At 33.3% G+C, this 16649-nt stretch overlaps 1 protein-coding gene across 4 annotated transcripts in view; it reads left to right on the forward strand.

Annotated features, from left to right (window-relative positions):
• Window positions 1–584: 584 nt before the first annotated feature.
• The window catches only part of LOC131853498 (homeotic protein spalt-major), a 28909-nt gene continuing 12844 nt past the window's right edge, over window positions 585–16649 (forward strand). For 2 of the 4 annotated variants that reach the window (XM_059204398.1, XM_059204400.1), the window contains exons 1-2: window positions 776–926; window positions 14372–16135. In XM_059204398.1, the coding sequence (XP_059060381.1) occupies window positions 857–926; window positions 14372–16135 (1834 nt within the window). In that variant the 5' untranslated portion in view covers window positions 776–856. Of the gene's footprint in view, window positions 723–775; window positions 927–14371; window positions 16136–16649 lie in introns of those variants that run through there. The other 2 variants (XM_059204399.1, XM_059204401.1) reach the window with 2 other exon arrangements.

Below are 16649 nucleotides of genomic sequence, written 5' to 3' on the forward strand. Positions count from 1 at the left end.
AATTTACAGCACGTTATATTAACAACTGCTAACACGCTAATGTTTAAAGAAAAATATGAGTCAGATATCTACACCTTATAACTACCAGACAGACATAAGTACACTAGTTATAATATGAAGAAACTATAATTTATGACGTGTAGCTTCAATTAGCGAATGTGGGAGGCTTCGCGGGGCGATCGTCGCCCGCCATCTAGCGGGCGTCAGCGCCGCCCACCACCCGCCTCGCGGACTCGCGGCCGGCCACATATCGCTTATGAATATGAGGCGTTATGATTATGAAATATGCCCCGCCCCGAATATGGAATATGGGAGAGGGGGTCCCTGCAAGCGCGTGCGAATGGGCGAAGTTTGATTTATGAGCCTGGCGCGGCCCCGCCTCCCTGTCATAACCGTATACCTGGTGCGCGCGCGCGCTCGCCGCCGCCCGCCGCCCGCCGTCTCCTCGCGCTCAGTCCCGCTTCAGATGGCGAGAGGTTCGCTAGGGCGCACTTCGAAACCGCGTCCGCTCCGCACTCCGCACTGCGTGTTACGAACCGAGCCGAAGGCACCGCGCGCGAGTGTCGCCCGTCCCGTCCGCCGCGTGCTGTGAACACACCGCACCGTTCTCGCCGGCGCGGGCCCGCGACGTCGCCCCTGCCATGCGCCGGTACTGAGACAGCTGAGCCAGCGCGACACCATGCCGCGCATCAAGCCAGCCTGCGTCCGCCGCGTCTCCATCGGTACTTAACCCAATACATCACACTTGCGACACCGCGCCACTACACATGGAACAGTGAATTAAATTGACAAGGAAAATACGGTGATTTATGTCGATAAGTTTGCGTTCGCCCCTCGATCGAGTACCGTACTGAAAATGATTCAGTTAGCGACGATAAAATTCGGCATCCACCAGAGAGTGAGCACTAAAACTCGCATCCAGCGCGGTGAGTACAAGTGCAGTGCTTTACCACGCTTATCAAACACCTGTTATGATATTGTTAGTCACGGATATTATTATAGCTGTTTGGATTGTAGTGCTATCTATTTTATACGTGAAAATATACAAGTTCTAGGTGTACCTAATCCGCGGTATAAACTAATAAATTTGTACTAAAAATTTATTAGTTAGGTATCTACTTTTTTTTAATTTGTAGATAAAAACTTTTAAAAGTAAATTCATAGAAAATTTTTGATATTTAGTTAAAAAAATGAAATTTGTCTATTAAAATTATTCTCATTGTACAAGTTCATAGAGTTAACTTTAGTCGAATTATCACTAAGTGGTTACATACCATCTTTCGATAAACATAACTTTTGGTGAAAATAGTAACTTTAACACCTAAATGCCTGGTTACTGGTAGATACGGGGTAACTGTAGGTATAAATATCCAATTAATAATTTTTATCGATTTTGTACGTACAAATAAACTATTATCTTTTAAATTTTTAGGTTATTGTTAAAATGTATACTTCATAACATAGTATTATTGACACTTATAAAGAACAATTTTAAAATAATAAAATTAGTACTATGGGATAGAACTTGGTGAACTCATGATTAAAAATAATCAAAATAAGTATAAAATAGAGACTAACAATTATTTAAGTAGGTAGAGTCGCTAACTTAAATTAACTTAATTTAAAAATTATAGTGAATTTAGAAATTCTATTTATAATACGGTTTTAATAAGCACGTAAAGTATATATTTGCGTACATTTTTGAATTATGAACTGTTTTAATGTAAAATTTCTAGAAATAGGACTTCCATAAACAAGAGAAAAGTTTTTCTATTCCAAAATACTCATAGATTTTAAATTAGACACATGACAGATATGTTTTAATAGGTACTTACATTTTAGAAAATTTATATTTAAAAAAAAAGTTTTATGTTTCTCGAAAACTTGTGGATTTTGAAAAATGAACATGATAGATCTTTTTAAAGACATGAACAAAGTGTAAACAAGTTTTCTTTTCTTAAGCCATAGACTTTTAAATTATGAATATAATAGATTTATGACTAATAACCCGGAACCCCTGTCTACATTTATTATTTCTCCAGGAAAGATGTAGTTTTTTTTATTGGGAATATGAGCTCCATAGCTTCACACATTTATACCTGTAGAAACTTTAATAGGTATTATAAATTAGCTTGTTTTTTTTTTAATAGTGATTTTTTATGATATATAATTTTCCTAATCCTTATTAGATTAGGATACTCTAGGTAGAAAGTATTTAGAATATAGTATTTTGTGACATAGATTTATATCTATGTCACAAAGTACTGCATTAATTAATTAATGCAAATGATATATTAAATATTAGGTATCTACACCTATTTTCAGCATTGCATTCGATGGCATCCAATCATTTAGTTTAAGATGTAATTTTTACATAAATAAAAATGTAAACAACACCTATTGAATTGAAATATTTTTCTATATTTATTTTCTTTAGATTTCCATATTGATAAATGAGTCAGACTGATGTATTTTTATTTTGGACGTAGATTTACATCTGGTGCCTACTACATGACAGGTTTAACAGTCTGTGGAATTCATTATCTATGTTAGGAATTTGGTACATTTACCCTAACCTTATACCGATTATATAAAACCGTATACCACACTATAAGTAATAATAATGTATTATTACAGATAGGTAATATAAATAAAATAGTTTTTTGATGAATCATAAAAGAAACAAACTTATTTGTTGTATAATACTTATTAAATATAAAATATTGTACATTATAAAAGTGATTATTGATTAATAAATAAAAATTACATTTTTTTTTTATAAATGGGAAATTCATAGTAGGTAATGTTGAAAGGTCAGTGCACCCTGAGTGTATATTGAGTAAGAATTAAGTAACACTTAACCTAATAAATAAATACCTATATACTTACATTATAAATACTAAGGTACCGTAAGTCATAAGTAAAAAAGGACATAGTACTAATGAGTTTTGCTAATTTCTAATTAACGTCTAAGTGCATGTAGGTTTTATTTGAATATTATTATGAACAAAATTGAATCAAATTAATTTTTAACCTACCTCGGAAAGGAAGTTCACAATTTGTTGACTTTTTGTCTATTTAGTAATTGGTTGCCTCTATTCTAAACATTTTTTTTGCATTAATTTGCTGAAGTACTTAAGTCACGTGGTCAGAAGTTTTTTTTTGCGACTAAGTTCTATCTGCTAGATACGTATCATTAAATGAGCGGATTCCCAACACTATATGAAATTATTTTAAATATAATACATATGGACGGTGTTACAATTATTTATACACTCCTACCTAGTATCTAAATTATCGGTAAATGTAAGTGGCTAACATTAACTCGATCTGAAAGTCTATAGTAACTACGAGAGGTAGGGGAGGGGGGATCGTGTCTAGGTATACCGACAAGCTGTAAAATTTTATTATTACGAGCACAGCGCGGCCGCTTATCTCATTGCCACTTTTATGAGTGCTCTATAAAATATTTAGAGACGTTTTTTATCTGGTAACGATTGAAATAACCTGCCCGTTCATATTCTTATGAAATATATTCACTGTTTGTTTGTAGGTAGGTACGGTTAATAAATTCGAAAAACTCGTCGCCGGACCGGTTCTATCTGGTACTAAAATGAAAGATTGATATGCATACTGCGTCCATTTACCTTGAATGATGAATAATAATTGCTATTGATGTTTAAATTATAGACTTTCTGTAAGTAGATTAATTAGAACCGACTCCCAATTATAATGACCAAATATTCTAACGGCCATTATATTTATGGACATTAACGCCACCCACACATTCTATGTGTTACATTTCCTTATCTATGGCTGGGTACGATATCATATATGTATCTACTATAGTTACGCATACATATGTAGGGTACAATTAATCAATATACCTAAATATTATGTACGTAGGTATATTTACCTACAGCCTGTTACAAAATACATATCCATTATTAATTCCCAACATGCCAACGTATTGGTAGGTAATTTTCTACGAATAATAGAATATCATCTGACATGAATATTTATGTCCTATTTAGGCATTGTGTATTATACCTATACCTAACTTGCCTAGTCTACTACCTATATTTCCTATATAAAAAAAGTTTATAATATATATATTTTTAAAATTGATATCACATTACGGGCACAAGCATACCTGATTGTTACATTTGTCTAAAAAAATAACATGATTTTAATTTTAACTGTCTATTTGTAACATTGGGGTATATCTATCTATTCAAATTGATCTAGTCGCTGTAAAATATCTGGTTATTTAAAGACTAAACCATTTTCTTATCTTTTTGATTCAGTGCATAGATAAGGCCTTAAAATTATATTTATAAGAAATATTATAAAAATTAATACAACGAAAAAGTTCTTACCTGCTTACACAAATGTCACAGTGTATAATCGACTTTGTCCATGAAGTATGTATCTATACTTTCTTTTTGATTAAGGGATTTAGAAACTAGGCTAAAAGTAATAACTCTATTGATCTGAAGAAATCTATTGTGCTCGACGATCTTTAGAGTTAGCTGCCTAGGCCCGTCAGGGTCAAGAATTAAAGGATATTCTTAGGAGAGATGGTTTTTATCTCCTCAGGATAGAGTGAGTACTTTTTACAAGAGATATTTCATTTATGCATGTATGGACTACAGCCATATAAAATATACATGTATACTTAATATATATGTATGTATACTTTAACAATTTTAAATTATTATAGATGAGTTATCTTTTCTATCGCTATAATTGACAACTTTTGTAATATAATTACTACATAGTATAAAACAAAGTCGCTGTCGCTGTCTGTCCATCCCTATGTTTCCGTAAATCTTTAAAACTAAGTAGGTACGCAACGTATTTTGAAGCGGTTTTTTTTATAGATAGAGTGATTTAAGAGGAAGGTTTACATGTATAATACATGTACACCCGTGCGAACGGGGTGGATAACTAGTATAATATAAACCTACTTGATACGTTAGTTATTATAATAACTTCATTCTTTCTTCTTCTTTATTCTTTATTCTTCAACTTTCAGTATTAGAGAACCACTTTTATAAACTATATTGAAACTTTGCTGCATATATTACTGACCACCCTGTCACCTACGGCTTCATTAGTATGTAGGTATAGCATAAATATATATATGTAGGTAATTGTCTATCCAATGTCATTTTTAAACTGTTTCAAACGCTACATAGGTATAGAACAACTATTATTAAGACTCTTTATGAACGTAAAGTATCCAAACAAATGATTTTTAAAATGTTTGTCTGTTTATCCTTATGTTTATGCGCTTTAATTTCAGATACAGCATAACTGATTTGGTTCCTATTGTCACTAATGATTAGCGTTTGTTTAATCTAAATTATTTACACAAAAAAAGTTATAGGTACCTATAAGATCCAAATCACGGTTTCCATTAATTGTGCAATAAGTGTGTTCCACAATCAACATGTAGGTATATTTATAGATTCGACTGTACATAAACATAATTATTGATTCGAAATAGATATCCTTAGTAGAAACTGATAACTAAGGAAATGATAATAAACATAGGTACTTCACATTCTAATTAGGATAGAGCAAACTTTCATTTTGAAACAGACTACCTGTTTTTTTTCCTACTCTACATATTATACAACTTATGTAGATACATAGATAGGTGCTCTGTTTAGCACCATAGTAATTAACCACTTACGACTTCTTTAATTTCTTTATTAGTCGATTGAATTATTGGCGTCAGTGGTATTCCTTTGGCAGGTTCTATGTAGCTAATATTTATTATAGCCCAATATGTTTATGAACATGCAACGATAATCTGCCAACGATTAGACTTTCCCTGCATTACTTATTAACATAAATAAGTATTGCATGTTATACACGCTAGTCGACTAAGGTTTTCTAAGGCCGAATCTGTTTGACTTATACCTATAATTTAAACTAGTTCCCTTCTTTACATTTGATACTGACTGAACAACAGTTATAGAAACTACTTACATAGTTCTATCGACTGCTAAAGGAATAGTGAACCGCCCTCTGCATGGTGTGATGTACGTAATGGGAACCGGTAGAAAATGACAGCTACAGTAAAGTCGGTTACTTTGTTCATGATGACATAATCATCAGGAACTTAGTTTTAAGTGGAGACCGTGTGGCGGTTGACTATTTAGAATTTTTATATTGTTAAATAAGTCGTGAATGTCGTAGGATGAGTTTATTTTTCTATGAATATATTACACTAATTAATATAATAATAATAATCTCACAATTCACACAGTATTATCTAGTCCCAACCTAAGCAGAGCTTCTGTTATCATTAGGTACTAAACAACTGATATAAATACTAAAATACACTATTTTTTTAAATGCATATGTTACACGCAGGCTTATACATATAATCATACATATAATAAATACAAAGGTTTGCTCCCTACGAGGAATTGAACCCGCGACCAACGGATACTAAGGCAGTGTGTTAAATTGCTAGACCATTCATCCGTCAGTTAGCAATGGGGCCAATAGTTCGCATGTTTACTATGCACTCCATAGCCTTACCATACTTAATATAATTTTACTAGCATTACCATAGGTTATTTGTAAAGGTTACCCCAAACTTGTCTGCTAGAAACTGAATCTGAGAAGAAATTTTGAAATTTTCATACGAAATTGATCACATGACAGTACAATATGTATAAGTATGAAAGTTATAAAATCGTTTTCATTTTCCAGTTCGCTTCTTTGATACCTAATATTATTAGTGTTACCATAAGGGTTATACTAAGAGTAACCTGTACTTATTAACTATATGTACACGGTTACTCTTAGAACAGTTGTACAAGGTTAAAGCAACTATTACCCATAACTGCATCAGCATAAACATTTATACACTATATAACTCTCAGACTATATTTTTAGACAAAACGTAGCCTATGTTCAACCTAGTAATAATACAGTATATCTTCATATTCATATTCAAATATCATTAAGATCCGTTCATTCATTTAGGCGTGAAAAAGTTACAAATAGACAGACAGACATACTGTCGCCTTTATATTATTAATATGAAATATTTCACATAAAAATTCTCTTTATACAATACAATTTTTTAGTTATTTTGTAGGATATTGATGATTAAGTTTTCTTTTTATAAATGTACAAATGGTAATGGTTATAGAAGAGTGGGATGTATCTGGCACAGACATTGCTATGCTTACTACAATACAGTATTGTAGAAATTGAATTGTTTTTGAAAAAAATATACATTTTTTATTATTTCTATCTTATTACATAAAAATATCACAAATTTATTCAAATGTACTGCATGTATCTAAAATAATATATATCTATTGTGTTACTGCTTTCGATATAGTATTTGTATTGTCCACAATACTTGGGTAACGCTTTTCAGATATGAAGACACTTTGTTTTTTTTTTGTTCCGCGTAATGCGGCGGCACAGTCTGGCCGGTAAACGTCTTTGTGATGCCGCAACATGGAGTTCTACTGTCAAACAGTCGCAAACAGACACCGGTAATCCTTCTCCTTCCAAATAACTATTAAACACCGGCATCTTGCCACAAATGAGATATTTAATCCCCCGCCGCAATATTAACCGGGATTATGCCGTGTTGTGTTGGTGCTCACTTTCAACTGACTATAAATCCTCTATTTATATATTTATGTTCTCAATTCGTCTGCATTCTTTTATTAGGTAAGCAGTACAAATATTCGGTATGAGCAGTTCTATTTCGAATATTTATAATTGCAAAATTACAGTTATTAAGGTTTCTAAATATTCGTAAGTTCCCTTTAGTTTAAAAGTTATATGTAACTTATTGTTTGTCATAACTTACCTAATAATCAGACAGACATACTTTTAAATTTATATTAGTATGGATTAAGTACCTAATACCTATGTATAAACCATCAACAGATTGGTACTTCCTTGGTGTAAAAGTACTTCCTGTATTCAAATTGGTATCATTTGTAAATAACTAAGTTACTAAACATTAAATACAACATTGTGATAACACACTATTAATGTGTGCAAAGCAAATTAATAGTATCCTAATATATGGAACTTTAAAGAAATATTTATTTTGTTTTTGCACCACTATTTCTCTCATGAATTTACGTGTATTATTTTTCTAACATTTTTTATGCCATTTTGTTGTATGTATATACATTAAGGTTAACCGGTATTTAAAAATAAACAATTGAAAGTTTTTAAATACATACGAAGTGGCCTGACATATTATTATGCCGTTAAATTAATACATATGCCTAAACAAACATTTGATCGCCTGCGCGATCATTTTTGTGTTGACCTCATATATTTATGTCATATTCATTCGTATTTTTGACAACCTTTGCTCATGGTTTTTAGAAATCATTTAGTGTAGGTATAGAAATTCAGAACCTAAAGGTATTGACAAATATTATCTATATGCATTTTTGATGTTTGCTTCTCTATTTAATTAACCGCAGATGTATAAATAAAAGTGTCAATAATATATATATATTTTTGGCTCTTTATGACTGCGAAAATATGTATATATGTATATGTACAGCGAAAAGTTGTTTAAAAAGGCATAATTATGAACCGTTGTCTCAAAATATGAAAATATAGTAAGTTCATTAAATTCCCGCACATAGTTATAAAATATTAGTGCAAAATTGACAGCATCGGTGGTTGAACGGTTTGTTACTCATTGTTATTTTCCGATGGTCGCGGGTTGCTTCCTCGCTTGATACAAACAAACCTATTCATGAGTAAGTTTGATCTGAATGTTTTCTATGTATATAACTTATCTATATCAGTTGTCTAGTGCCTATAACACAAGTTCTGTTAAGCTGGGGTGTAGATCACACTGTGTGAATTGTTGTTATAAAATAAATATACCTAGCGACTATATTAAAAATAACATAGTTAATTATTCCGTTGAAAGTAGCTACCTACATTTAATTTGTACATTATTACAGAAAGGGCTTAGATACATTTTTAAATGTCTACTAAGGTTGGTAGTTAATTTAACTTTCAAATCCAAAGTTGTTATTGGACATATACATAAAAAGATATCACGGCTTGAAATATTAAAACGGTGAAAGTTTTATGAAACTGATAAGCTAATTCGAACGTTTAATATTCGGATGTTTGATAATGGGCCCAGTAGTGGGCAGTATGGCACGTCAAGTGTTTCTTCGAAATCATTTTGGATTATGAATAATTTCGTAATCTTATAAACATCATCAAATACATTTAATAATATTAAAAAGTCTTAACGTGGTCTGAATTGACGTATTGTCATACATTCTAACTGGAATTGTCCAAATTATGATTGTAATGAGATAATAATTTAAGGAATTAGCTTTTTATCAAACTGTTAATTAAGACTAACTTGGCATCTTAATGGAAGTCCATAAGTATGTACTGTATATATTTTTTGTTAGGTACACAGTTGAACATTTAAAGTAGACTCTAATTTTAAGTGTAATAGAACAACGTTTACAGTTAAGGTAAATGACGGTGTTTAACAAGAAATCTCTAACATAACTGGTAGTTAGGCAGTAACTTCTTATTATAGAATCCCAAATTGCAGCTTTCAATCGATTTATAATCTTATTCTGTCACTTCTACAGATGCAACTTTTATAGTTTTATAATCTTTAACCAATTGTCAAAGTTATTCTTATGCACAGCCTATGGTCATCATTTAAATACAATTAAAATAAGCACAATAGATTATTGTAAGAATCTTTTTGCTCACTGTTAAGCTGTAGAAAATGGATATGCAATGAGGTACTTATTATACTACTATAATGTAGTAATTAATTTGTAAAACCTAGAGCATTTAGATAGTAAGAGATAATATGTTTTCCTCTTACAATACTAATAGCACCATTCCATCATCCATTATGAACAAAGAATATGTGTGCAACATATTCCTTGTTCATAATGGATGATGGAATGGTGCTTCCTTCTACACTACGTTAGCGGAATAAAATGACAAAGTAGAAGTTAGCAGAAGATGATAAAATGAAAATTACTCCAGGCCAGTTGACCCAATGATTTCATGTGGAAACTGCGTGTAGGTCAACTTGATAGGATATATAGCAATGGAGTCAATTGGAGGAATTAGTACTGGGTCGGATCTCCTAAAATGTCACCACAAAGTTTGCAAATTTTGCTTGATTCATGTATAGGGTTCATTTGCAATCACAATATGCAAAAAATATATTGTATATGGTAAATGCGAGTAGAAAACGTGACATTCGTAACAGTGTTGGCATAAATAATTAAATCTCTTTTTACATAAATCTGACCTGAAATATTTTATTATGTTTAAAATTTTCTTATAATTTAGTTTATACATAATTTATATTTATATATTTAAATATCATTTTATAACTTACACGATACCAATTTAAGTATACAACGGTATTGTTTAAAACACTTGCTATTGCTTCTACCTACTAAACGTAGGGCTGGTGGCAAAATTATTACGTTTATAAGCAGCAAAATATATCTTATATCGACAAATGATTTTGACTTTGACATTAATAGATATATTTTTGGAAATTACCCAAATTATTCATGAAACTATATATACAATCTGCTTTATCTATACTGATTAAATGACGAGGTATAGGAAGGTGGCTGGAATTACTTGCTATAGAGGCATAATACCTTCGTTCTTATGAATGAAGTAATGAGTACCACAGTTATGGAGCTGTTTATGTATTTTTTTATACCATGTATGTAGGTGGCATACAGCCCATCTGATGGTAAACGGTTACCGTAACCTATGGATGCCTGAAACATCAGGTGTCACTTAAGAAACCTTAATATTCCCTTCTTGAAAAACCCCAGTAGTCTCTCGAGTAAACCTCGGCAGGTCTAGGTCTAGGTATAAGCAACATTGTTTCACATTTTAAACTATATTGTGCTCAACTATATGCGCTTTTTATATACAACCCATATCCGTCAAAGATGTATGCCAATATATTTAAACAAATGTATACCAAAATATACATAAAATATGCTTACTTTAAATATCACGCTTATCTATTTGATCTGTTTTAATATTCAATTGTATCAAATGCGGCATTTCATTGCCAAAACATTCACCGGTGCTACCGTCGCGTCGGAGACAACGTTTTGCATTGATTTCGAAAACTAGAGCATTTATCTACTCATTCTGAAATATAAAGGAATGCGGTTTACAAATATTGTAACAAATCTCAATCTTCTATTGTAAGAACATAAGTATCAAATTTGACTAACTGATATTAGACATTGTTTAATATCTGTAGTTATGATTTCGTACTTCATAGTAAGAGAATTCACATATACTTAGGTTAATTACAGACTTATAATAAAATTACTTCGACTTTTCTAGGCATTGTTTTTGTTTAACAGGCTTCCGAATCAGACAGTAGAATCTTAAAAAAATATAATTAATAATTTTGAATATTCGTTATTCATTTGGCGAACAAATTATTAACCGTTCACAGATAGATATCTTTGACATCGTCATAATTACATATATTAATGGGTTAAAAAATACAGGTACAGTCGCTGGTTACAGATATTTTTAAATAACCACGCGATTTATTTTACTGTAAATTATTTTTGCTTATATGCTGTTTCTAAATTACATACATTGAAATTGTACTCATTTTTTATTAGGTACTCGACTCGAGGTTCATGTAGAAAAAATCTATTTAAATTCAAAATTCACTATTATTTTTTGGACTGGAGCTTGATAATTCGTATTAATTTATTTTAACTTTTGAATTTATTACGTTCCGTTGAATGTTGAAGTAATTACTGAATTCTCCAAATATGTTGTATGTCCGTTGTATTAATTCTGAATCAATTTAAGATACATACGACAAGATATTTTAAATACATTCATTTGAAATATCTGTCGTTGGATCTTAAGTTTTATAAAAATATCGTAAATCATATTAAGTCATATCATAGTAAGAAAAATGTCAATGAACAAATCGCCCTTTAACCATAGAATTTGAGAAGCTAACTACCTAAAAACATTAATATACAAAAGGTATTTCACATATTATCAACATTTTGTTATTATAAAAAGTAAGTACAACAGCTATGTAATAAGAAACCAACAAATGTCTGAAGTTTGAAGAGTTTTACATTAAAACTGGATCGAATTCGATAATTCCATCTTACACGTGTTACAACCTCGAAATCTAACCTAAACGGTAACGTACAACAACGCCACCTAAAAATCAAATTAGAGAAATTGTTCCTACTAAAACGATATATATGGATCCTGTCGTCCACCGTGGGTTGCTCGGTGTCACCTATTTCAACCACCAAGCAACTTGCTTTGTAAGCTGTGTTTCAGTTATAAGCTGAGAAAAGGTGGTGAAATTACAGGGTAAAATGCCTTTTATGCCATGCCATACCGGAGGATATTATACCTAATATCCTCTGGTATGGTATCACACAATAACGTGATGCCCATAGCGCTGTTCATTGATACCTATAGGCGACGGACGCTACCCCAGAACACCAATATCCTAAATACTTACTCTCAGTGGACTTTCAGCTGCCATTCCAAATAAATTTAAAAAATAACTAGTACCGTCATCAATTGCAATTTGATTCATAAAAAATGTAGATATATTTGGCTCAAATAAGAATAAGGTCTAGTTGTAAAACATAAATTAGCGGGTCATCTAATGTAGAATTTAAGTAGTGAGCCTTCGATTTATTAGATACTTTCACATATCTACTAATTAGAATTATTCTTATTTAAACTTCTTATTGGAAATATTATATACAGTAGCTACCTGCCCACGTTTTAATATCACTATATTATATTTATTGCCTATAACCATTCATTTTATTTTCGATAACACTACTGATAAAACATTTTTTCCACTTTGTCAAATCTGCTATATTAGGTAACTGAAAAAGAAAAGTGTAATAAGAATTATATTAAAAATTCTCTATGTTAAAATTAAGCCGATACTCGTTTTCTTATATTCGTATAATTCTGTTACACAGGATAGCGCTACGTATAATAGAATTTACAAGGACTAGTAGCGACATCTATTGTAGAGTGGCTGAAATTATTTTAAGTACTACAACAAACCTCAAATTACTTTGATGTTTTTCATAGGATTGATATAACTTATAATGAAAGTAAATTTAATATTATGTTACGATTTTGTAAAAAGAATCTAAAAGCGATAGTGACGGAAAATTGAAGTAACAAAATAAACCGAGATATGACGGGCTCTGTCTCTCATCGTTAGTTCACTGTACCTGATATAACGCTTTAATAGGTAGGTATTTTTGAAACCATGTATGAGACCATGAATTTACTACGTTTTCGTCTTTCGCATAAATTGTTTCAACTTTTATATTTATATTGTACGGTCTCGTTATCAGTGTTGTATAAAAGTTTAACATTTATTTTTTCCACTTAGTTTCTATCTGAGAGTGATTCCGTTGTGTATTTTACATGGCTTTTGGTTTAGACCATATAACCGTGAATTAATGTTCCCATTGCTATTTGCGGGCCTCAGTGGTCTATAGGATTAGAAATCCTATCTATCTATCTTTATTTACAATGGTCGCCGATTCGATTATTTGCATAGTGCAAACATTTGTATTCCTGAATATGATTATATGTATTGGTCTGTCGGGTGTTTTCTATGTATATTATTATAATAATAAGCTAATCAGAGGTTGTATTATGGGTACGAACCTACTGATACAAATATTTATATATATATTTTTGTCAATACATACATAAAAACACCCAGACCGATAGAAACAATCATACTTATGAATGCAAACGTTTGTACCGTGCGAGGAATAGAGCCCGCGACCATCGGAAGTAAAATGGTGTGTTAAAACCGTTAAAGCAACAAGGCAGACACTTTAAGCACATTAAAAATACTAGTAGGTATACACATATGTTTCAGATAGAAATAGAATATTTTTATTCGTACCTAGTATCCACTGTCGAACTTGAAATTCCCGATGTATTAGGTTCAATTCTTTTTAATTAGTTATAACTTCTTTACACTTCATTTATGCTCTCGGAAGATTCAATTTATATGATAGATAGATATAGGCAGACACCAACAAATATTTTATTGTTTTAAATTTGGTTATAATTGTTATATGATATAATCTCTAATATAATAGATGGCAAACAAAATATATTTTTAAATAACGTAATATTACAACTTGATAAAGATTAGAAGATTTTTTTTCTCTAAATACTTGAAATACCTACTCGATACAGTGCAATACAAACATTACATTTAGATAGGTTACTTCATATTATAACTTACTTATATTTGATTTCATTGTTACAGGTGAAAGTTCGGGATCGTGTTCAGAAGAAGATATAAACAATATCACCGACGATGTTCGAGACCGGCCTGAGGCGCATATGTGTCCGCGCTGCCAGGAACAGTTCGAAAATCTTCACGAGTTCCTGTACCACAAGCGGCTCTGTGATGAGAAAGCACTTCAGATGGGCGAAGAGAGAATGCACTCTGACCCAGAGGATATGGTCGTTTCGGGAGACGAAGAAATGGATGGCCCTAATAAACGCTTAGAGCAAGTGAGGCGGCATCGACAAGATGCTGAAAACAATAATAGCCTCGAAGATGGTGAGGCAGAAGTGCCTGAAGCCGATGTGCCGCCGGTCGGACTCCCATTTCCCGTAACCGGTCATGTAACTCTTGAAGCTCTACAAAACACGAAAGTAGCTGTAGCTCAATTTGCTGCGACCGCAATGGCAAATAATGCTGATAATGAGGCAGCGTTACATGAACTAGCCGTGTTACAAAGTACACTATTCACACTGCAGCATCAACAAGTATTTCAGCTGCAGTTAATAAGACAACTACAAAATCAACTTTCGCTAACGCGACGGAAAGATGACCAACTTCATAGCCCACCACCGAGTGAACCAGAGCCTAATGCACCTACGCCCACCGCTCGAACACCGTCGCCGCCTCGTCCGCCACGGGAGCCAACTCCTGCAGCTCCAATTCCTCCTACTAGCCAAAGCTTGCCCTCTACCCACTCACATATAACTCCTAAATCTGAACCAATTTCCATTCCAAAAATTCCAAATTCATCACCACCAATGATGTCCCACCCTCCCTATAGCTCCATATCATCCTCGTTAGCATCTTCTATTATAACAAATAACGATCCGCCGCCGTCTCTCAACGAACCAAATACACTCGAAATGCTACAGAAACGAGCGCAGGAGGTACTAGACAATGCATCACAAGGTTTATTAGCAAATAACCTTGCTGATGAGCTCGCATTCCGTAAATCAGGCAAGATGTCACCCTATGATGGAAAATCTGGAGGAAGAAATGAACCGTTTTTCAAACATCGCTGCCGGTACTGCGGAAAAGTTTTTGGAAGTGATTCGGCGCTGCAAATCCACATTCGATCACACACAGGTGAAAGACCGTTCAAATGTAATGTATGTGGATCTCGTTTCACTACCAAAGGAAATCTTAAAGTTCATTTCCAAAGACACACAGCCAAGTTTCCACATGTGAAGATGAATCCCAATCCTATACCAGAACATTTGGATAAATATCATCCACCGCTACTAGCACAGTTGTCGCCGGGACCCATTCCCGGTATGCCACCTCATCCATTACAATTCCCTCCTGGTGGGCCAGCTCCTTTTCCACCAAGCCTGCCACTGTACAGGCCACCACATCACGATTTATTACCTCCTCGCCCACTAGGAGATAAACCTCTTCCACCTCATCCGCTGTTTGCGATGCGAGAAGAACAAGATGTTCCAGCTGATCTCAGTAAGCCCTCGGCGCCGAGCCCATCACGTTCCGCACCTGACATGTTTAAGTCCGAGCCGCAAGATGAAGAGAGCCAACGAGATTCTAGTTTCGAAGAAACAGATCGAGTAACACCTAAACGAGAACCTGATGAAAATGACCCTGTACAAGATACAGAACAGGATAGATACCCATCAACATCTCCTTACGACGACTGCAGCATGGACTCCAAATACAGCAATGAAGACCAAATTGGGAGAGAAAGTCCACAACTGAAGCCTGACCCTGACCAACCGGAAAATCTCTCAAGTAAGAATTCACCGATATCTGGACCAATTTCAATAGCAACGGGGCTTCGTACTTTTCCTACATTCCCATTATTTCCTCATTCTCCACCCAGCAGTATTTCCTCCGGTAGTTTAACACCTTTCCACAACATCACCCACAATGTAGTTGACGTTGATATCGCGCGGGACCCTGTTTTTTATAATTCATTGCTGCCCCGACCCGGTAGTAATGATAATTCGTGGGAAAGTTTAATTGAAATTACTAAAACCTCAGAAACATCTAAATTACAACAGCTAGTTGACAATATTGATAATAAATTATCAGATCCAAATGAATGTATAGTATGTCACCGTGTTCTTTCATGTAAAAGTGCATTACAAATGCATTATAGAACACATACAGGCGAAAGACCTTTCCGATGCAAATTATGCGGTCGCGCTTTTACAACCAAAGGTAATTTAAAAACACATATGGGCGTTCATCGCATAAAACCTCCGACGCAAATGCTACATCAATGTCCAGTTTGTCACAAGAA

Source organism: Achroia grisella, unplaced genomic scaffold (genome assembly GCF_030625045.1).
Source record: "Achroia grisella isolate CSIRO2021 unplaced genomic scaffold, CSIRO_AGI_Agris_v1 utg903, whole genome shotgun sequence".
Lineage (NCBI taxonomy): Eukaryota > Metazoa > Arthropoda > Insecta > Lepidoptera > Pyralidae > Achroia > Achroia grisella.